Here is a 23,574-nt window from a genome sequence, read left to right as displayed (position 1 = left end):
GCTGCTTTATACAGTATTTCCACTCCACTACAGTTCAGACAAAAATTGTACTTCTACTCTACTAATTTACTTTACAGAGGAAGATTTGACAGAAAACAAAACCTTAAAATACAAAACGTTAAAAATGAAACTAGCGGCTTCCAAACTGACGTCTTTTTTTTTTTTTATCCAAAAGCTCAACTTCACTGTGATGTCATGGTTGTTTTGCAAAAAAATACTTTCCTGGCTATTACTCAGCACCATAACTGGAACATGGAAGTGTTTACTACATGTGTTACGGGATCTGGGCAGATATGGAGACAAACACAAAGGCTGCAATTCTTGTTTTGTTTTTTTTATTTTAGAAACTCATAGAAACGTACACATATACACAAATATATAAAAAGTTCACAAATTATTTGATAATTTTTTTTTTTCAAAGAAGGAAAAACTGTTATTGCACCAACTTCAGAGTACAGAGTGCCCCCACAAGCATTGAATTAAATAATTAAATAATAATAATAAAAAACATGTCCTTAAGCTCGTTAAATAGGTCCATGTTAGCACACTTATACAACAGCACCCTACATGTAAAAAAACAAATAAAAAAACAAGAGAAAAACCCTTATTTATATTTGTTTTATCAGCTTCATCCAAGACTCCCAAGATAAATATAAACAAAAAGCCAATTTTATCCACAGGCAGCCATTCTTTCGTACATAATTAGCTGATCTACAGGAGAGTTTTCTGGCTTTCCTCGGGCCTCTCGAGTCACACATGCAGGTAGGGGTTCCCCTGATTATGCATACTAGTTTAATATTTCCATATTTGGTTCAGTTTAACAGGTACATTTCACAAGTTTGAATGGCTCAGACACATCGTCCTACGTGACACCATTACTGTCATACTGCCGCTTTGAATGCCACCGTGCACGTGGCTTTTTCTTTTTCCAAAATAGCTTCAAAGATCAGCAGTTCTGGTGAGGTCCCCAAAAAAAAATAAAAAAATAAGTGTGGTGAAGAAAGTGTTGATAAAAACCCTAGCATGGTTAAACATACCACAAATATGTTATTGTGACAGCAGGACAGTTTGGGTGTGGGATAATGTAGCCTGAAATCAACTCCGTCAGAGCTGCTTTCATTCATAAAATCCTTCATCTGGCCAATACCCTGTTCTCCAATCTCTTTTCTCTCTTCAGTCAGACTTTGAAGGTAATATCTACTATCATCTCGTGGCTACGAGGCCTCCATTTGTTTTTCTGTTGCCAAATATTTAGTGCCTTCGTCAGTCTCCTCCTGAAAGTGACAAATACACTCTTAAGTGTTATCTGATTTGTATTTTGCCGCCAGGCTTCAATGGACTGACCTACAGGTTACCTTTTTCCTGTAACAGCTATTCAAAAAAACGTGACCTGGTTCGAAAAAAGGAGACAAAAATTATTGCAAAGTTTGGCCAGATCGCTGCCTCCAGCGCCAACGACACAAAAACAAGTTTCATAGCCGAAACTGAATCCACAGAAAATAACAAGAGTTCCCGGCATCAAACAAACTGTATCAGCTTGGTGGACTTGGTGCAAACCAAAGCGGGAGGAAATTGGATTTGGATGAGGGCAAGTTCAAAGAGACAGACTAACTTTGCGGATGCGTCGATGGTTCGCCGCCCCGCTGCTGCTTTTCTGCAAACTTTTTTTTGTTGTTTTTAGAAGAATGCTAACGTTTTACGACACCTTTAGATCACCTCTTTTGTATTTGCTCTGAAACTCAACTGAAACTTAACACTTGGTGATCTTCTAAATCCACGTTAAACAACAACTTCTAGTTTCAATCTGTCCATTGTTTATTTATTTTGCTAAGTTGATTTTTTTTTTGTAATCTTATTTATTTAAGATAAACTGATGAGCTGTTAAGTGTCGTCGGGTGAATCTACCGGCTCGTTAGGCCGGTTTGTGAGTACGAGTTGAATCACAGTTGAGGAATCTGTATGTCAACACCAGCTGAGTGAACATTTAAAAAAAAACAATGCAGCTTTTAAATTGAATGAGATAAAGCAGACCTGCTGTCGAGCAGACACTAGTAGCTTCTTTAGCAGCTTGTTGCTGTTGCAGATTTGTGAATGAGTGAAGACTTTACGTTAGCAGTAATAGTAAAAAAAACACACACAAAATAAAAGAAGGAAAACCTCAGAACTACTCGGGTCTCTCGCAGACCAAACCTCCAGCTGGGATTCGGGTCTCTTTCTGACCGTATCAGTCAGGAAGAAGTTCGACGCCGAAGAACACTTCGTGTTGTTCACTAGTGATGCATTCTGGATGATTTGCGATCACGTATAGTTTGTCAGACCCGTTCAGGCTGAATATACCGGACGTGTAAATGGATTTACGCCACGGTTCGCTTTTGTTGACGCTCATTGTTTCCACCGTTTTCACGAGAATCTTTTTACTCGAGTGGGAGTGAGGTTCACACGTCACCTCGTTGTAGAGCACGTGGGTCGTATCGGGACACCCAGTGTTTAAACGGTTGTAGGTGATCTGCAGGAAGACTCTGTAGAGGCCCATTTTGGGCACCGTGAGCCTCCCGTTGCTGTACTTGAAACCTCCGTTACACATGGCGTGGTCCACTGAATGGCTCCACAGGAGAACTGTCCCGTTACTCTTGTCGCCAACAGGAGCTACGGAGAAGAAAAGAGGCAAAAGCCGGCGTTACGAAGGTTCCCGTGTCACCTCACACACAAAGTGTCTGTGTAAAAGCCACTGAAGGCGAGAAAGGCATTTCAATTCGTACAAAGTGGAGTAAACAGGAAAAAAAAAAAAGATCTGTTGCTTTCTCCTTCTGTGACCTATTATGAGCCACGATTATGGTTTGCAACAAAACCCCAAAATTAACACCATCCGAAGCTCAAACCACAGAATAGTTTCGACGTTTTCTGACCGCAGCGCAGCACTTCTTCTGTCGCTTATTCTCAAACAACTCAAAATCTCAGTCAAAAGTCCGGTGGGTGTTTTTACCTGTTAGAAAGGCGCTGGGTCTCACCCAGTCGTCGGTGGTTTGTTTCAAGGTGTGTCCTGAAGGTGAGATGTAAAAAAAATAAGGATTGTTTTTCACACAAAATTGTTCACTTTCGTAGGCCTGTGATTTTTTTTTTTTTTTTTAATGTCGATAGATCATTTGGCGAAAACATTTACCTGATAAAGAGAAATTGGACGGGCGCTTGTCCTGTGAGCAAACAAACACACACATTTTGTTGTTATCTAACAGCGGCGATACAAGAAATCAAAGCATCGCAGACGTAAAAGAACAAATGGCGAAGAAAATGTGCATTTAGGCGGTACAATTTAAAGGGTTTGTGATTTTGCAGCTGTTAATTACGTCCCTACGTTTTCTAAAAAAAATACAAGTCAGGAGGCTGTGTTAAATGAAAATAAAAACAGAATTTGCAAAATCATCTCAACGCATATTTCAGTGAAAACAGACCAAAGAAAACATCTCGAATGTTGAAACTGTTTTGATGGCCATGGGCAACATCCGTGCTGCATCACCTCTTTTTGTTTACATTTGGGAACTGAGGAGGTCAGTTTGCCTGGAATTTTAAAAGTGAAATGTTGTTTCAGTTGCTCAACAATTCAGAGTCCCTTTGTTTATTTTTCACTTCACTGATGTGTCCAATCTTTAAAGATGGGAGACATGTCTGGACTGGCAGGCCACTCTTCTCCTGCGGAGCCGCGGTGTTGTAATACCCGCAGAACACTGCTTGGTGTTATGTTCATGAAATAAGCAAAGCCTTCCCTGAAAAAGACGTTGTCTGTATATATCGTTGAGCGTTAACGGTTCCTTCCCAGATGTGCAAGCTACTCGGCATCAAATTCACCATTTTTCATAAAACAATGAAATTTCTCAGTTTCAGAATTTGATACATATTGCACAAGCGTCCCAACGTTTTTGTTAACGGGGTTGTTAAGGAGTCAAATCAGGACTTTTACTTCATTACTTTTAACTACATTTTGCTGCTAACACTTCTGTACTTTTAGTTTTTGTCTGACTTTTACTCGTAAAGAAGTACTTTTCCATTGCTGTATTATTTTACTTCAGTAAAGGGTCTGAATACTGAGTTCTGAGATCTTTTACTCGAGTAAAAATAGTAACATCCCAATGAAAAAAATACTCCTTACTGTCCTGTACTTACAATCTTTCTTAAGTAAGAGGGGAAAAGTATTCACAGCAACCTGTAGGCTCGTTAAAGTATCAGGAGTTTTGATTTCTTATATGTAGCCTGTATTACTGGAATATTCACTGACGTGTATTTTAATGCTGTCGAGCTCATTTCAACGCTTGATACTTTTGAAGCAACTTTCAATGTGTATTAATGCACATATAGGAACTAATCATATGCTTTAGATTTCAAATATTGATTTTTAAAAGTAACTAAAGCTGTCAGGTAAAAGTAGTGGAGTACAAAGTTCAATATTTCCCTCTGCAATGTGGAGTGGAAGTATGAAGCAGCACCAAACGGAAATACTCAAGTAAAGTACAAGTACCTCTAAATTGTAAATACCCGAGTAATGTACTTCCACACCGTGGTATTTATTTTTTTTTTTTCCGGTTTACCGGGTTATCTCGGAGTTGTTGGAGCTTGTCACGAGCGCACAAAGCGAGCACCTGCTGGTCTTTTAACGCACGTGCAAACGTTGAAAACAAACAAACAAACAAACAAACAACGTTTGATCATTTCTTTGAACTTGCGCAGTCACAGCACCTGGAGCTGAAAACCAAACACGGCGCGAAGAAGTGAACTTTGACGGAGTTGTCTTCTGAAGCGCAGAAGCTCCGCGCGCGGCTGAAACCGTTTCAAAGAGCTCGCCGCCCTCCGGCGCTGTTGCGCAATTTCATAAACGTCTTTCTGCTGCGCGTTAAAGAACCTTTTCAAAGCGTGTGGCGGCGCCCGTGAAGTGGAGAACAGCAGGAGGGTTTGAAGGGTTACCTCGCACCGCCAGGTGCACGGTCCTTCGCGTCCGGCCGCGACAAAGAGCGCCAGAGATCCGGTGAACAGCAGGAGCAGCGCCGCGATGGAAAACCTGAGTATCCACTGGAGCCGCTTCTGCTTCTGGAGGAGAGCCTGGATTTTGCGCTGGTGAAGTCCTTCTGCACCCCCTGCGTCGTCCTCCATTCCGCCGGCTTCCCATTCATGGATCAGCTGTCGGTTTACATCCAGCATCTCCATTTATCGGCGGCGGTGTCGCCCACGTTGAGACGAAGTGCTGTCTGGCAGGTGGAGTTTCACCCGAGTCGTCGAGGCTGCAACACGAACTTCCTTTTTCTAATGGGTGTGTGTGTGTGTGTGGGGGGGGGGGGGGGTGTGTGGTGTGTGTGTGTGTGTGGGGGGCGGGGGTGGGGCAGGGGGAGGAGAGAGGGGATGTCTGGTTTTCTTAATTTAAGCAGTCTGCAGCGGGAACACGTAATGAACATGTGTTGTACTGCCTCCTAACCACATGTGTCCATGAGTGCACATGTGGTTAGGAGGCAGTACAACACATGTTCACCCTCAGTAAAGGTCCTGCATTAACAAGTATGAGCAACAAAAATGAAGTTAAAAGTATAAAAAGTAAAGGTCCAGGTTGGGTCCTTTCTGACTACTACTATATTATACATGTCATATATATATATATATATATATATATATATATATATATATATATACCAGGTTGATGCAACATCAGTGTGTGTGCAGCATGTTGCTGTTGTAGCTGCTGTAGGTGGAGCTGGTTTTATATCCACTTTTATATCCAGGATTAAATCAGAAAGGGTCATCAGCTGATTTCTGGGAAGATGAAATAAAAATAAAAAAAAAAATGAAATAAAAACAAGTCTGGATCCCCGATTCTGTGTTTTTTAGGACTTTTTTTGAACTGAGATTTTGAAATGAAACCGTGTAAGACGAAAAAAAATCTCAACTCTCACAGTTGGGTTATATTTGAATTTTTTGGCTGCCTGGAGCCCAATGAACCAACGTTGGGTTAAAGAGTATCTTTATGGAGATGAAAGTGGTAAACTCATTCAGTACGTGGTTTGGAAGCTTTTTACAGTCAGGCAGCTGGGACTGCTGCACAATGTGGTCAATGTGAGTAAGTTGGTTATGACACAATCACGTCACATAGCACTGACCTTTCAAAACTGGAGCCAGTCCAGCAGTGGAAAATTATGGGATATAAAAAAATAAAAAACAAAAAAATAAAATGCCCTAGCTTCTTTTCTAATGAATGAGGGATTATTTTCAGATGGACCTCCAGAAAACTGATAAGAAGGAGCGACGTTTGAGGCCACGAAGGTCGAAAAGTTTCATCTGATTCTAAAAGTTTGTTCTATTCTCCGTTGGGTCAAATCTTTATCTGGAAATGCTGTCAAATAAGTGTAGCACAAAGTGCATTATTTCCTTCGAGATGTGTTGGAGTGGAAGTATTAAGAAGCTTAGAAATGGAAATACTCGAGTAAAGTCCCAAGGACCTCTCATTTGTTTTTTGTTTTTAAGCACTTAGTTTCTGTCCACGTCCCGACCTAATGACCCCATACTTCTAATAAATGATGTGCAGCCTAAAGGAAAATAACACATTTGGTTGTGACAGATATTTCTTCAGAACATTATGCAACACGATGGTTAAATTGCCCGAGTGCTCAAAAAAACGTCACCTTCAAAGCCGAACGGTGGCGAGACCGACAGATAAAGTTTTATTTGTGTGTTTTGGGAAAAGTTTTGACCGCCGAGCAATCGGCCGGCAATCCCTGCAGAGACGCAGTTAAAACTCCTGAACCGTCTGCACACAGCAGAGACTTTGGCCGGACTGTTTGAGGCCTGCGGGAGCCTTTTAAGTAATACGCTTGGTTAGCTAGACTTTTTTTAATACCCTGCAATTGCATGAAATCCTCCCCAACCAATAAAAAAATATTCCTCTTTTAATAGCAGCTTAAGTGGTCACATCGAAACCTTCAATTCAATTCAATTCAATTCAACTTTATTTATATCGCGCCATATCACAACAGAGGTTATTTCATGGCACTTAACACATTAAAGTCCGGTCAGGCACACGGGAGACATTAAAGATCTGCAGGAATAATAGAGATGAGATGTTGATTTCCACTTCCTCCCCACTGACGTGTTTAATTGGGACCCGACTTCCCTTTATTCTCTCTCACGGTACATAACGTGTGCAGAGTTCGGTTTCACATTCGTTTTCTGTAGCCAAGCCTGTAGCAATTATTACGCAATCGCCTGAATTTGATGAAAAGAGTCATTTATATCGTAAAATAAAAAACAGTGGAAGGAAATCATAGACTGTAATAAAAGTGTTTGTAGCTATTATTAGTTTTCTGGAGGTCCATCTGAAAATAATCCCTCATTCATTAGAAAAGAAGATTCAAGAAGACCTGTTTTTGGGGGCGTGTCTGTTTGATTGACAGGTGCAGTCAGGTTACAGCTATCGGTGGACGGGACGTAGTATCGTCAGGTTTCCAATCAGATCGGTCAGATCCACCGCTGGCTCCTCCCCCAGCTCGTCCAAATATGGTCACTTCCTGCTCCAAACCGCTCTGAACCAGCAAAGATGGTGGAGAAAAATCTAAATTCTCAGAAAAACTAAAAGAAATGTCATATTTCTGTTATCGTTTCCACCGTTTGAAGTCTCTTTCCCTTCTTCTTCTTCTTCTTCTTCTTCTGTACTTTTAACGGCAGACGAGTGTCGAAATAGCGCCACCAACCGTCTTCACGTCTGACGTTTATCCGACCGCGTTGCGATGATGTATTGACACAAACATCGTGGATTTCGTTGCAAATGAGGAAATTTGTTAGATTTGCAGCCAAAAGGTGGCGCTTAAAATAAAATAAACAAAAAACAATTAAATTGTTAATCGCATTTATTTGTATGTCAATTTATCGGGCCGATCTGTAGCACCAAAGTTTCCCCGTGATCCGTTTGAACTCGTACGAATAGTATTTGAATGTTTGTTGATTTTGAATGAGGGAAAAAGAAGTTAACATACTTCTAATAATTTTAAAGTCCTTTGTATGTTTGTATGTCTTCGAACGTCTCTGCAGGAGATCTTTTCAAATGCGTCAGCGGTTGAAGTTGGACACAAAACACGGAGTCAACAGTTAAACCCATTTTTATTGGAGAGTCGGTCTCTGACTTTGGGAGATTATTTACATCGTTTGTATTCTTCGTTGAGTTCTGGGTGCATTTTTTTTTTTTTTTTTTTTAGTCCTGCGTATACGGCGAAAAAAGTCCACTGACAAATAAGAAATGAAAAATACAAAAAGCTGTGGGCTGACTGCGACATCACACCCTGGAGAGTGAAAGGTGTGGGAGAAGGGGAGGGGGCGGAGCTTGTTCGGTGACAGTGCACACACAGTATTCTACCTGTACAATAATAGTGCTACTATTCACATTCATCTGTACAGTAATAATATTTACAGTGATCACATTAGGGAAAGAGCCAGTACCTGAGGAGTTAGTTCCATAATTAAGCTTTTACTCATTCGGCGTGGTTAAAAAGAAGCGCACCCCAAACCGACGGTAGCCCCCCGCGTAAAACACAGAAAAACACGGCATCCGCGTCGAGGACCAGGTGTGAAGTGATTTCATCCGAGGTGACGAAACCTGATTTTGCAGGTGATAACGGGGAGAGCCGAAGATTTTTTTTTTACAGCCAACACGAAGGCTTGTTTCACTCCACCACATGACGACAGTTTTTATCATCTGAGTCACATGAACCAACACCCATCAGCATGAATGAGGAGCAGCAAAGAGTAAAGATCAGAAGATACCACACAGGAGTGTGTGTCACCGCCCCGGGGTAATGCCCAATAGTGAGAGTCTATCAGGTGGTATTTCCTTGTAAAAGAAAATCTCCTCTTAAAAATACTTTCAGGTGAGCTGGCAAGCTTGAACAGACACAGGGAGTTATAAACAAATAGATGTCATCCCCCAACACCATCCGAAAAAACAACAAACACACCCACTTTTTTTCTTTTACGGATTGCCCGCAAAAAATCATACCCCTGCCCCCCCCCCCAAAAATAATAATTAAATAAATAAAAAAAGGTAAAACGAGTGGAAACTCTGCGTCTCTTTGATCGCCGTCCGCTCGAAGTCTGTCCGTCCGCGTCGTGAACGAGCGGTCGTTCGTGAAGGAGCTTTGGATTCGGTGCTTTCCAGCAGCTTTTTGTGTCATCTGTGAGTCCAGGTGTCTGGTTGTTGTTGTTGTTGTTGTTTTTTGGGGGTGGGAAGTGGGGGTTGGATGGATTGCTCAGACGGATGGACGTAGAGGGGAGGGGGGAGGGTGTGGCGGGGGCTAGGCCTTGTAGCAGTTCCCCTGCGTGGTGAGCGCCAGCTGGCCGTTGGGCGCCACCTCGTTGGCCTCGTCCTCCAGCAGGCCCGACACGTCGGCGTTGGGGATGCTGTCGTGGTAGCTGCTGAAGCTGATGTTGTCCTCCTTCAGCTCGATGGTCCAGAAGGGCGCGTTGAGCTTGCGGTTCTGGTACTCCCGGTACGTGTACACGCCTCCGACGAAGCCCAGCAGCAGCAGCACCACCAGGATGATGACGGCCAGGATGATGATGTTGAACTGCGTCCAGGAGACTTCGGTCAGCGCCGCCGTGGTGTTGTCGGTGGGGCTGCTGAGGCTGGTGAGCAGGGCCTGGGCGGGGGTGGTGGTGGCACCGGTGGTGGTGGTGGTGGCGGCGCCGGTGGTGGTGGTGGAGGCGGTGGTGGTGGTGGTGGTGGGGGCGGTGCTCGTGTTGCCGGGACGGGATGTGGAGGCCAGGACGCCCCTCGCCGCGGTGCTGGTGGGAGACGTGGAGGAGGAGGGCGTGCTGGCGGCGGTCGGAGCTGCTGACATGGGAACGAGTCGCGACGCTGAGGACAGAAAAGTGTTGAAAAATGTATGAACAAATGGCAAAATTGTATTTCTTCAATTTGTGAAATTCTCAATCCTGACTGGCCAAAGGATGCAGGCCTGAATTCAGGAAGTAAATTTAACACAGAGCTGTCTTGTAACCTAGGTTGTCTTCACGAGGGACACTAGTGACACCTTGTGGTAAAAAGGCGTAACTACCTCTTAGTTTTCTCCATAATTAAAAAGCTGGTAAGTGAAGATGGCGGGTTGTTTTTATCATAATTATATAACAATATTTTCATTATTATGGTTACAGGCTGCATATTTGACTGTAATGTTTCCGTAACAAGTTAGTGTGCCAGAAATTAATGCTAAGTGGGAGAATAAAAGACAATAAATACAGGAAAGTAAATAAATAATTGTAACACACATTTGTCATCCTTACAGGAATATTGTCTTTTTTTAATTAATTTTTTTATGAAAATATAAAAGACATAAACGTTTTTGAGAGCCAATCAAAAATCAAGTTTATACGTAAAAATATCTGAATTGAGAATAAATTATTTGGATTAATACAGAACAAAGTCTTGTTGGTTTTGGTCGCAGACTTCAGGTTTTCAGGCCTCACAAAAAGTTCTGATCGTGAATCAGACGTCTTCGGTTTGCGAGTGGATTTTGGACGTAGTGGGCGTGGCCTGCGCCGATGGATGAGACGGGAGTTTCTATTGGTGGGTTTGACACGGCATAATCGTCAAGAAGGATTGAATCCGACCGTGTGTGTGTGTGTGTGTGTCGGGTCTTTGCGAGATAAATGTGAGCTTTTCTACGACACACACAACGTGTGTTTTGGCAGCTGCAGGATTCTCCTGTTTTTCACTGCTTGTTTTCCTGCTACGACGAGTCAGTGTTTTTGTTTTGTTTTTGTCCAACGACTCGTTGGGAGAAACTCCCAACAAGCTGCTCACTCAATAATTGATGAATTTTAGTCTGCAAACAGGCAAATTCGTCTGGATGTTCACGACTCCGAGAAAAAGCCACAGTTCATTCGGACGCATTTATTTCCTCACAAAAGAAACCTGCTGGTTGGCTCTTACTCGGACGGGTGCAGTTGTGCGCCCGGGCGTCCCCGGCGAAGCCCGGAGCGCAGAGCTGGCACCGCGGCCCGGCGGTGCCGTCGGCGCAGCGGAGGCAGCGGCCGGTGTCGGGGTGGCAGAGCTGGGCGGGGCCCCGGGGGTCGGCGTTCCCGCTGCAGTCGCACGGCACGCAGGCCCCCGACGCTTTGTAGAAGCCGGCGCCGCACTCGTCGCAGCGCGGGCCGCCGTACCGGGGAAGGCACTGGTCGCACACCGGGGCGCCGCCGGCATCTGAGCGGGAAGAGAGGAGGCAAAGATCTTATTATAAAACAAGAAAAAAACACAAGAAAGGTGCACACGATACGACAAAATGTACAAATACGTACACATGAAATAAGTTAGATGAATATTATTACTTTAGAAAACAAATAAGAGCAATGACTAAATACACACACAAACTATAAACACAAAAACAAATCAAATAAATAAATACAGCCTCCGAGAGCATCAGTGTTAAATAGAAACAGCTCGATTTCTGACACGTCGTAAATTACTCATTTAAAAATGTATAAAAATACTTTTTAAAACCCACTTTTAACATCAACCTTAATCTTTTTTTTTTTTTTTTTTACCACAGATTAAGTGGGGGAAATAATTGGCTTCAATTTTTGTTTACATGTTTCAAGGAGAACCAGCCAAACGTGAGTTCATCTTCATTTAGAGCAGCGGTGTCAAACTCAATGGCACAGGGGGCCAAAACTCAAAGCAAACTTCAGGTCGCGGGCCGAACAGGATAAACATTTGTTGAACACACTGAAACGACATGTTTGAACATAAATATGAATAAAACAGACAGGAATATTATTTCAGAATAAATAAACTTAAACTTTAAATAAAATAAAGTATTTTGCTCTCCATAAAAATATATCCTGTCAAAATTAGACAAGTTAGAAATATGAACATGCTGCAAAAAAACCCTGAAAAAAATAAATAAAAATAGCGCTTTTAAGTAAAATAAATCAAAACATGTTTCTTTGCTCTTATGCCATTTTGTCAGAGCAGGATGTTTGGCATCTTTTTTTAGGCAATAAGATGGTTTCGGTTTGGTGTGAGTTCCTGTGTTGTGGAGATCCTCAGGATGGACTGCAGGTGTTCGTCGGTGAGACGACTCCTGTGTGCTGTTTTGTTCGTCTTCATCACTGAGAACAGCTTCTCACACAGATATGTGCGACCAAACATGCACAAGGTTTGAGCAGCATGCAGACGGAGCTGGGGCTTTGTTTCAGGGATGGAGCGAATAAACTGTGCGTGTCCTGCGGTGTCCTACTTTGTCTTTAGTGTCTCATTACACTGCAGCTCAATCAGCTCCATCTGAATCTGTACAGGAGCAGTTTCCACGTCGACGGCAAACGGGTTGCGAAGCAGCTCCAACTTCTTTTTTCGTGCGGATTTAGTGCGTAGTGGCTCCGTTTGTCAGCAAAGTGCGTATTTGGGAACACCGTTGCGCCGACTTGGTTCAACATTACTTGGCAACAGGGGAAGTGAGGCAAGTTGGACTGGTGCATTTATGTCTCCCATAAGAGCAGCTTCATTACAGCAGCTTCACTTTAAATGCAGCTTCACTTTAAATGCCTTCACCGCATCGTACATGTCAGTGATGATGCGGTCACGTCCCTTTCGGTACTTTCATCAACAGCAAGAGAAAATGCAGGAAAGTCTTTGCTTCTCTCGCTCAACTGTGTTTTTAAATCAGTGGCCGTCTCACAAATCCGATCAGCAACCGTATTTCTACTCAGGCTTACATTTGCAAACATCTGCTTTTGTTCTGGACACAAGACATCGCACACCTTCATCATGCATCCCTTCACAAACTCTCCCTCGGTAAATGGACGGGCTGATTTGGCAGATCTCCTCTGCCACAATAAAACTTGCTTTCACAGCAGCTTCGCTTTGGGATTTTGCTCTGGTGAAAAGCGTCTGCTGAACTCTCAGAGTCTTCTTGAACTCTTCTCCTCTCTGTATCTTCTCCTCTGCATTCAGGTTTTGCAGCTCCTGATGTTTTGTCTCGTAGTGCCGTCGTAGATTAAATTCCTTCATTACAGCCACATGAGCTCCACAAATGAGACTCACAGGTTTACCGGCAGTGTCAGTAAACATGTACTCAGCCTCCCGTCGGTTTTGAAAAGCTCTGTTTTCAGAATCAACTTTTCTCTCCTCCATTGTGAGGAGCATCGCAATAACTTTTCAACAGGGTTGCAGCCAGTTGGAGAGCATCAGAAGCTGACTTGATTGACGTGGGAAAGTTCCCGGGTATCCGAGTGTCCGTAAAGGCAACTGAAGCACTGCATTATGGGATCTGTAGTTCGTGTATTATCAGCGCTTCGTATCGCCGGGCCATAATAATAGATCTATATAAAATGATCTGCGGGCCGGATATAATTGCACGCCTGGCCGGATGTGGCCCGCGGGCCTTGAGCTTGACGTATATGATTTAGAGGATCCCTAAATGGAAGATCTCGTGTTGCGCCACTAGGGGGCTCCAGACGACAAGATATGAAAGTGGGAGCGAGCTCCATGTTCTCCAACGTCTTCCCTGTTCGGTCCCGTGGAACTCAGACTGCTGTTTATATCTGAGGAGCGCTCACTGGACAGTCTGATGAGAATAAATATGATCTGAATTCAAATTATTTCCCGATCACCAGAATGGATGTTTTGGGAGCAGCGCCGTTAAAACACCACGAGAGGAAACGACGCTTCGTTCGGGAAGTCGTACGCTTGGCTCTCCATCGGTTAAGTCGTAAAATTACACAGTTGCTAGGTAACAGACGTGGAGGATAACAATGAAGGAAACGCAAAGGCACATAAAAGATGGGAATATCGACATTGTTCCTCAGACGTAGGCGATTATCTAAATTACGAAGACAAACTCTACGTGACTAAAATTACAACATATTAGCTTAACATCCGTCGAAAAAAAAAAAAAAGAGCTTCTACGACCTCTGACCTTTCTGTAAAGATAGCAACGCCAACAAAAAAAATTGTAATTAAGTCGGATTCTGCAAAGTCGGCAGAGGTCATTTACCCGAGGCCGACGCCCATCAGGATGCAACGACTGGAAACAATAACAATAAACCAGCACGTTCGTGATACGAATAAAAACACTGACTGTTTAAGTGATGCTAACAGTCCCCGAGCTTTCCTCCTCGGTTCCGCTGAGCCCTCAAAAAAAAAACAAGCCTCGATTTAGCACGACAAACACGTTTTCTAAAGCCAAAAAGTTCGTTCAATTGGCAACTTTCACGATCAACTTTATGTCTCTTTTGACCTCTCGAGAGACATTTTGAAGCTAGTTGTTAGTTTGGGCTAACGGGAATTTTTTTTTTTCCTTTGCGGAGTTTCACGTAATCCCGCTGCAGTCAACGTCAGCTCATACCGGAACACACCGGGGTTTCCCCCGACCCCGCACGATACCACGTCAACGAGGTTGCACACCGAGATACGAATAGAGACGCACATTCGGAATTGCTTCGCTCAGAAGTTTTATTTATCATATCGACACACAAGCCATCAAAAACTTAAAAAGGCCGTATCTGGGCAGCTGCTTCAGATTTTACATTTCGACCGGTACTTTTGGTTTTGCTTTGTCATCAATCTGAACTCTATCCTGTGTATTTTTATGTTTAAATATCTACCAGTAATAAGATCTTTAAAGGTCGGCTGGAGTTTGATTTCTTCCCGAATCGATCGCGGCTCGACATCATTGTTCCACAGCATCAAGGGTACAGTACGTCATTTTTGCGAAGTGTCAACTTTTCTTTCCGGCAACCTCCCCCACACCCCTTCCTCCTCCGCCCTCCACCTCCCCGGTAACACGACACCACAACATCTCCTGGCATGTCAAACGGGAACAGCGGTATCACAGCATCTACCTTCAACGGCACCGCGTCGCCGAGACCAAACGATGACTTATTTACGGCCGGCGAGCGTCCGATGTCTCCTTCAAATAACTCCGTAGAGTCCAAAACTGAGAAACACGCTGCTTATGTTGCTGAAAATGAACAGTGAGGTGACTGTTTTGTTTTTTACAGTGTAAAAGTAGACTGAAAAATGTTGATTTACTACGATATTGAAGTTTCGCATTCGGTGCGACGGGCTCTTTTTTGTTTTATTTTGGTGTATAAAAACTAGCAGGATGTTTTTTGGCTTCATTTTAATTCACCAATCCGGTCACCGGAAATGAACGCGCACACAAAGGATGAAGACTTTTTGATTAGTTGACTGACAGAAAATGAACTATTTTAAATAATGCAATTTTTTTTTTAAGCAAAACAAACATTCATTTATTAGTTCAAGCTGCGACAGCTGTGAGAAAACCAACTGATGATGAGGATTAGAGGTTTTTTTCTCCTCAGGTGTTTCTGATCTGTGATGAGCGGTTGGCTCCGCCCACTTTAGCCTATTTAGAGGGAGGCTGGAAGAGAAGCAGCTCAGTCATATATATATATATTTAAGTAAAATATATGTTACTGGTATGGCCATCCTCTTTTATATGTTAGTAATCACAAGGCTCATCAATCTGATAATTTAGAGGCAGAATCAGCTGAATGACGCCATGCAGAGCACACGGATAGACGACTTTTGATATCAAATAATTGGGAGGAAAAAAGGGTAAAATAAAAAAAAAGTGCCACGGGAGGGTTTAACGCTGATAATATTTAGTTTTGTGTGTAAAGTTGACAAGAAATCCTGTTTTTAAAGTCAACATTAAAATTCAGGTGGCTGCAGACGTGAAGCATGTAAATAACATCCGGTCATTTAAGGGTTAATCTGTACAAGTTGGTAGATGCACATTTTGATGGCTATAAAGATTTTTCATTTAACTGTAAGTGCAAGAAACAATTTAATATTTTGCATCCTTAATATGGATTTTTATAAATGATGTTTTTTAGGACCTAAATGGTAAGTTTCCAAAATAAAGACATGCATCCAGAGGAAACCAGATGTCTCCATGTCCTTCAGCTCCCTCTGGAGGATGTCAATGTGTACCCAGGCCAGACCCCCTCTTTTATTTTATTATTATTATTATTATTATTATTATTATTTGAGCAGCAGCCATCTCGCACCCTGAAGACGGCAGCGTGGCGTTCAAGTCTCTCATAGAAAAATGCTTTTCCAATCATCAAGCAGACTTTTTGAGGATGTTCATGATGAGGTCGGGACGCCCCGTGTTCAGACGTCGGGTCCTCGGCGGAGCCCCGACAGCGTTGAATGATTTAGACGCAGAGAGCTGCCTCCCGATGGCCTACATGTCGGCGCCTCGCTCTGTCTCCCGCGGTCACATGACCCGCGTTCGTGTCCCAGCGCCGAGGCCGGCTGCTCCTGATAAGCTTGATTTAACCTCTTCTGGAGGTTCAAAGGCAGCCAGTCGGCCTGCTGGGGGGCGGAAGGGGGGAGAAGCGGGGGGCGGGGGGGTGGATAACAGAAGAGGAAACACGAGGAGGACCTGACCCCACTCGGTTACCCGGCGTCCCCTCCGATCGGCCGCGAGGTCGGCCAAGTGCGGCCTGCTCCGACACACACACACACACACACACACACACACACACACACACACACACACACACACACACATTTAAAAGATGCGAACTATAGAACTGGAGGAGAAATGAATGGAAATATTTGATGAACCTCAGGATGCACACAGAGAGAGGAAGAGAGAGAGATCGGCCACCGGAGTGAAGACACAATCATACATGGATGATTTAATATGTGTGACCCACATTCAGAGCTGGTGCAATGCTCCATTTCACCTCTGTGTGTGTGTGTGTGTGTGTGTGTGTGTGTGTGTGTGTGTGTGTGTGTGTGTGTGTGTGTGTGTGTGTGTGTGTGTGTGTAGACGCCTCCTGAATGTGCTGAAGAGGCCTGTTGCAGTAAATGACTCTCCCTCTCCCGTACGTACACACACACACACACACACACACACACACACACACACACACACACACACACACACACACACACACACACACACACACACACACACACGCAATGTTGGAGAGCCGTGATGCTGCATTGTGGCATCGTCTCACTTGTCACTGTTGCCGCGGCAACCTCTACCTGGAGGGCTGCTTTCTGTTTTTTCCTGCTCCGGCGTCGAGAGTATGTGAAACCAACTCCTCCTACACACACACACACACACACACACACACACACACACACACACACACACACACAGACGCACACACACACACACACACACACACACACACACGCACACACACACACACACACACACACACACAGACACAGACACACACACACAATCTCTGACGACGTACTTCTGATCATTTCCTGTCTTCCCGTTGCGATGCTGTCTCAACAGATAACGTGACCCCCCCCCCCCCCGGTCTGTTGATGCATGACTGGCGTTGAAACGGCCCAGCTGTGCTCATGCTGTCCCAGCTCAGCTCGACCTGGTTCATGTCCCAACACCCCTCCGCTCCCCTCCCCCGTTGTGCAACCTTGGTGTCCCCCCCCCCCCAGCAGGCACCGAACATAAAGTGACAGCCTAAGTGCATCTATAGATGTGCTGTTGCCATGCGGTGCCTCGGCCCAATGGAGGGGCGCCGGGACGTGGCGGAGCCGTCTTGCGATTGGTCTGGGCAGGGGGAGGGGACGGGGGCGGGGAGGGCAAGGTGAGACAACGTGGATAAAACAGTAGAGTTGACGGACAGCTGGCAGGAAGGGTTCAAGGCGTGTGGATGAGGTGAGATCACGTAACCACGGCTACCCACCACGCTGTCTGTAAGCTCCGGGAGTTAACCTCGTTTTATCCGTCGCCACAAATTAACCTGGCGAACAGATAATTAAACGATGAGTCAGTTAACGGATCCACAGATGAGGACATTGTTAAAGGATTTAAACTTTTTTTTCTTTTTTTTTTTAAGCCTGTTAGCTGTGAGTCTTTGTTTTAAAGTAGTTTGGACACACTTTGAGGACAATTTTTTATTTTATTTTTTATCTCTGGGCAGTTATAACAGATTTTTTTCAAAAGTAGACCAGAAATAATACATCACCCACCAAAATATCTGCAGCTTTAATGATTTTTTTTTTACCCAGAAATCAATGTGTTTTTGTGTTTCCTCTGTTTAACACTCAGTAAAACACACTGATTCAGTTAGTAAAAAAGAAACACTTCTGTGCAGCTTCCTCAAACGCCTTAATTTGAAAAATTCTTTAACATCGGTGGCCCCGCCCCCTTTTCTTCTACGCAGCCAAGATAGCGATAGTAGAGCAGGTTTATCTACTAATCATGAGGTTGAGACTGCCGAGGTGATAAAAGGACGAATGAGGGCAAAGCATTTCATCATCAAATGGTCTTTTTCTGTATTTAATCAAATCTTACTGTTAATAAATAACAGAATCAGAAAAAAGCTCTGAGCACTTTAGATTCATTGAGATCTCGATCCCTAATTGTTTCTTAGATAATAAAGAAAGAAATAAAACACGAAGAGTGACTGAATTCGGATCAAACTATCTGTGATTTTTCCTCTCCGGTGTAACCCATTTACCGAAAGACTAATCAGAAAATGTTCACCACGTTTCTTTTAATTAGTGAGATGAAGCAAAAACTGGGTTATTCAGTAAAGCGTGTTTCTATAGAACTGGGTTAAGGAGGTGGAGGTGGAGGTGCGGCGGCAGCAGCGGCCCAGAGGTGAAAGATGAGGAGGTCAAAGGGAAGGTCGGCGTGTTTTGAGAGATTATTTAATCACGGCAAATAGTTAACAAACAGCTGAAGCGAGGAATAAAAGCGGTATTATTTAAAGCAGAAACAGATGGCGGTCGAATGTGAATTTGTTGACGACCTTTTCGTGGTAAAATGATACAGCAGGAAAGAAACAAAAACCTACGCAGTCGCATTCAGCCAGTTTTATGTCGAGTAAACTCACCTCTCTGTAAACGAAGAGAAATCGGACCCATCCGTGTGATTTAGTATTTTTTTTTTTTTTTTTTTGTGTTGTCAGAGAAATTTGAAGAGCTGAATTTCCTCTGCAGTGTCACTAAAAGCGGTGTTTAATATACAAAGTATTCACGTTGGTGGATGAAGAGTTTTCGCCCAGTTCGCTAATGGAACTGAAGTTGTTATGAAGAGGATTCAATCAGGAATACGGAGGCTCGTTTTTTAACGCCAGGACGACAAGACCTCGCTCACCTCACTTTATGTTGAAAACATAATAAATCAGGCAGCACAGAGATTGGAAATCAGCTACAATGATTGTCTGGAGCAGAGAACAACGTTGTGCCTCTTGTATGAGCTGAGATTCCCATCAGAAATCAGAAAATGACATTAAAACAAGGTGTAGCAGTCAAATACGGGTTAAATATCAGCACTGTAATGTTGTGTAGTTTCTTCAGTTTCTTAGTCTTGCAGTTAGTTGTGTGACTTGAAGATTCTCTGTATTTACCATTTTATGCTCAAAGGATGCAACATGGTGGTTCTCCTATTTTTTTTGTCGTGGTTTGCCTCGTTACAAAAATCGGGGGCCCGTCCGGGATAAAACACCTCAGTAGCTTCATAATGGACGAAGCTTCTTTTAATGCGAGGCTTTAAAATGCTGAATTCGAGACAAAAAAAAGACGAGAAGCGAACTAGAGAACTAAAGATAATGAGTTAATTTGACTTGCGAAGACGTCGAATAAGTAGAAAATGCTGTTTTGTAGGTGAAAAAGACTCGAGATCAGACTCACTAAAAGTACATGATTAGGTCAAACACACTGAGTGTTACTTACCTCTCATGCTCAGTATATCATTCTGTGCTATTTTGGCTTATCAGGTTTTTTTTTTTTTTTATTCCCTTAATTTTGTTTTATATCTTAATTTGTCTTTAAATGTTTCAAGTCTATCTGACTGTTTTGATTGTGTCTGATGTTGTGCAGAAGTTTTGGTCGGCTATTTTGTTGTATTTAAATGTGCCATATGGATAAAAGCAAATATAAAGAGAGGTTTTAAAGTCAAATGCTGTGACAGACACAAAAGGTGCTGCTTTGTTTCATATTTATTTCTCTTTTTCTGGATGTCTGAACTATGTGACAACGACGTGTCGCCCTCTTCCCTTTTCATCTCGTCTCCTCAACTTCTTTTGACAGTTGACTGTGCGATGTCTCGTCGAGTTATCTCCAGTTTAATAAGCTGAGACCATTTTCTGACGACACCGCCGCCGTCAGAACCTGCAGGATTAACGGTTAGCGTGCGAGGCCGAGCGGCGGGACTGACCCGTGCGGCAGGTGCCGGTGGAGGTGGAGTTGGGGCAGGGGCACGGGGAGCAGGCTTCGGCGCCGCGGTAGAAACCGGGCTTACACTCCTCGCAGTTGGATCCCTGCGTGTTGCCTTCACAGTTCAGACACACTCCTGGAGGACAGAACAAAAAGGTCACATGATCAGCTGTGCAGGGTTACGTCAGAGAGGCAGATTAGCTGGTTACGTAAGTCTCAGCTCAGGTCAGCGCACACAAAGTCAGAGCTGCTCCAACTTAAAAAAAACAACAACAACAACAACAACAAGATTACACGGAAACAGCCACATATTTATCTGAATCCAGTTGGTCATCGGGCTTCTGTGTTATTGTGGTATCATGAATTAGAGGCTTATTTTTTTGTAATAGGGGCTTCGTGATGATTCAATTTAACATGTTTTAAGATCTTTTAATCGCCATATCAAAAAAGAATCGAAAATATAAGGTGAAAAAACGATATTTCAACTTCTATAAGAACGGCAGTATAAAGTCAAATATAACACATCAGGCAGCACCTGTCGCCGAGATAGAAAATCCTGAGTGTCGACTGACAGGTGCTTTCATACCAAACATGATGTATCTCAAAATATGCAATGACATCAAACACTGTCAGATAATGTAAAGCTTTGAGATGCCTTTAATATCAGGCTTTATATTTCCTGTTTCTTGTCCAGATGTTACCTGGTGTGTGTGTGTGTGTGTGTGTGTGTGTGTGTGTGTGTGTGTGTGTGTGTGTGTGTGTGTGTGTGTGTGTGTGTGTGTGTTGTCATGCCTCCGTGATCCCTGGCAGACGTCACGAGGACGTGACTCGGCGCGTCTGCGGGCCTCTGGGCTTTATTTACGTAACGGTGGTTTCGACAGTCGCCGAGGTTAAAAAAAAACAAACAAAAAAAAAAACGCTGCACCTCACAGGTTTAAATTACAGAGGGCGAGGAAAGGTCGCCTCGTGACGCCGAGGACGGCTTTTACGCAGTAAATCATGTTTCTTTTTGGACAGTGAAAGTGAAACTAAAAGTTTGTACTTATTGTGTATTCTTCACTCATCTCTGACATTAAATACAGTTTCAGTTTGAAAAAAAACAACAAAAAACAAAAAACGCTGAGTCAGCGTGGAGGCCGTCCTCCTCGGTCCTGCTGGGAAAATAAAAAACGGCGTGTCCTCGTCATGTTTATCGGAGGCACACAGTGTTTGGGACACTGTATCATTTTCTTGCATTTGCACAGGACATTCTTGTGTACCCCCCCTCCCCCAGCTAATCCACGGCGCTGCGCTGCACCCCATCTGCCCCCCCCCCTGCATTATAATGCAAAGACATATGGCTGCTTCTAAACTCCCCCCCCCCCCCCCCCAACAATCAGACACACTGTCACTAGCTGGTCGTCTCTCTGCAGGGAGGTGAGCAGCAAATCCTCCCGTCACATGTGACCGAGGACTCACAGGAGGATATAAACCTTTAAACACCTTTAAAAAATAAAATGAAAAAATCACGCTTGGATCCGACTGGAAAACTGGATTTGTGGCATTTAAAATTATTATTATTATTTTTAATATTTTCTGTTTCGTTTGCAGCAGCTCTCTTCCTGTAAATGTTTACTTTAGAGGAAGTGTGTGTGTGTGTGTGTGTGTGTGTGTGTGTGTGTGTGTGTGTGTGTGTGTGTGTGTGTGTGTGTGTGTGTGTGTGTGTGTGTGTGTGTGTGTGCCAGGCCTGTTAGCACCGAGGTGTGACCCGGGTCACCAAAACCAAAGATTTAAAATTAAACTTAATGAGCGTTTTATTTTTTGTTTTTTTTTTATTGGTGCAGACCGGAGCGTGAAGCTTTAGCTTGCCCCCCCACCAAAAAAAGAAAAAAAAGAATAAAGGGAGTGCGCCGGCTGAACGAAGCAGATACAGCTGCTGCTTTTGTTCCCGGCTCCGGTGGATCGTTGTTGTCGAGGTCTCAGAGGATGAAACGTAAAAGCCGGTTTGAGGATCCGTTTGTGAGTCTGGTTTTACGACGGTGCACATTTATTCACAAACAAAGTCACAAAGGAATTTTAGCATAGAAACAAAATATTACTAAAAGTGTTACAAGTAGAACTGTTCGTTACCCTTTCAGAGAGTTATTTGATTTTATCGTTTATATAACTGGATTGTTGTTGATGACGCATTCCGGCTGGAGCTCATTTTTTAACTACTTTTTATAATAAGCTTATTTTAAGCTTATTAAAATGACTACATTTTTGGGGGATGAATCGACCTTCTTTGACGTCACGGCGCTGCGCACCGTTCACGCGCACCAGGAGCAGTTTCTGAACTTATCGAGTGCAAATCGACTAGTTACTTCACTGCTGATTTTTGGAGTTAGCTTCTCTTGATTTCTGCCACTCAACGTGCACCAACGAGGAAACCCTGAATGCTGAGAACAACACGGCCTCGGTTTTGGGTGTGTTTATCTGAAGCCGCCGTGCGGTGAGGGTTTTTCGTTGGGACTCACCGGACTGCGGGTGGCAGTAGTTGGTGCGGTTGTTGCACTGGCAGGGCCGACAGCCGGTGCTGCTGAAGTGGAAGAACCCCGGGTGGCATTCGTCACACTTGGGCCCGTAAACTCCCGTCTTGCACACGCATATCCCTGAGCTGCAGAGGCAAAGCAGAGGACGCAAAGAAATCAACACAACGGCGCAGAAAATACAGTCGGAGAACAACGTTGTGTGTGTGTGTGTGTGTGTGTGTGTGTGTGTGTGTGTGTGTGTGTGTGTGTGTGTGTGTGTGTGTGTGTGTGTGTGTGTGTGTGTGTGTGTGTGTGTGTGTGTGTGTGTGTGTGTGCTTCTTGGACTGCAGTCGTGGCAGCTGACGTCCAGCCTGTGCAGACTGGGCAGACTGCAGGCTCTCCCGTCCATCCCATCTGCTTCGTGTGAGTCTGCAGCAGGTGGGAATCACCTGGAGTCAGATAGCGTTCATACCGGTTCCTCAGATTCAGATTCAGATTCGTTGTTTTTTTATCCGCCCACCTCGATACAACACACGAAGTCTCAGCGGCGAAGAGAGCGAAGCGTTGGGAACGACAGGAATTGTCAGATTTGTGTGCAGCTCATTCAGGTCTTCGCAGGGTTCCCAGCATGCATTGTTTTTGAGAGGCAAAACTACGAAATAAAGTATCTTCGACCGGCGACCAACCGACCAGCGGTGCCAATTGTTGCCTGTTTTGAAGCCAGACGTGACCGTATTTGGACGAGCTGGGGGAGGAGCCTACAGGCCTGTCAATCAAACAGACACGCCCCCCCTCAAAAATACCACTTTTAGAGATCTAATATCTAATGAATGAGGGATTATTTTCAGATGAACTAATAAGAAGGGACGACTTTAGCTAACA

General features: G+C 43.8%; 2 protein-coding genes across 2 annotated transcripts in view; both read right to left on the bottom strand.

Annotated features, from left to right (window-relative positions):
* Positions 1–313: 313 nt before the first annotated feature.
* Positions 314–5,242, bottom strand: LOC138622603 (lymphotoxin-alpha-like). Its single transcript, XM_069701489.1, has 4 exons — positions 4,954–5,242; positions 3,161–3,191; positions 2,984–3,040; positions 314–2,646 (listed from the first exon to the last, which is right to left on the bottom strand). The coding sequence occupies exons 1-4, from the start codon at positions 5,191–5,193 to the stop codon at positions 2,225–2,227; spliced, it is 750 nt and encodes a 249-aa protein (XP_069557590.1). The 5' UTR covers positions 5,194–5,242; the 3' UTR covers positions 314–2,224.
* A 2,868-nt stretch (positions 5,243–8,110) lies between these two features.
* Positions 8,111–23,574, bottom strand: part of LOC138622601 (multiple epidermal growth factor-like domains protein 9) — a 30,556-nt gene continuing 15,092 nt past the window's right edge. Inside the window, exons 3-6 of the mRNA XM_069701488.1 lie at positions 22,699–22,838; positions 20,205–20,339; positions 10,952–11,221; positions 8,111–9,877 (exon numbers count right to left, since the gene is read on the bottom strand). Coding sequence (XP_069557589.1) covers positions 9,315–9,877; positions 10,952–11,221; positions 20,205–20,339; positions 22,699–22,838 — 1,108 coding nt within the window. The 3' untranslated portion in view covers positions 8,111–9,314. The remainder of the gene's footprint in view (positions 9,878–10,951; positions 11,222–20,204; positions 20,340–22,698; positions 22,839–23,574) is intronic.

Source organism: Brachyistius frenatus, unplaced genomic scaffold (assembly GCF_029030835.1).
Source record: "Brachyistius frenatus isolate BFR_SWC_R1_liver_20210118 unplaced genomic scaffold, ASM2903083v1 Contig_37, whole genome shotgun sequence".
Taxonomy (NCBI): Eukaryota; Metazoa; Chordata; class Actinopteri; family Embiotocidae; genus Brachyistius; species Brachyistius frenatus.
The sequence above is the reverse complement of the archived record's forward strand: the minus strand, read 5'-3'. Positions and strand labels throughout refer to the sequence as shown.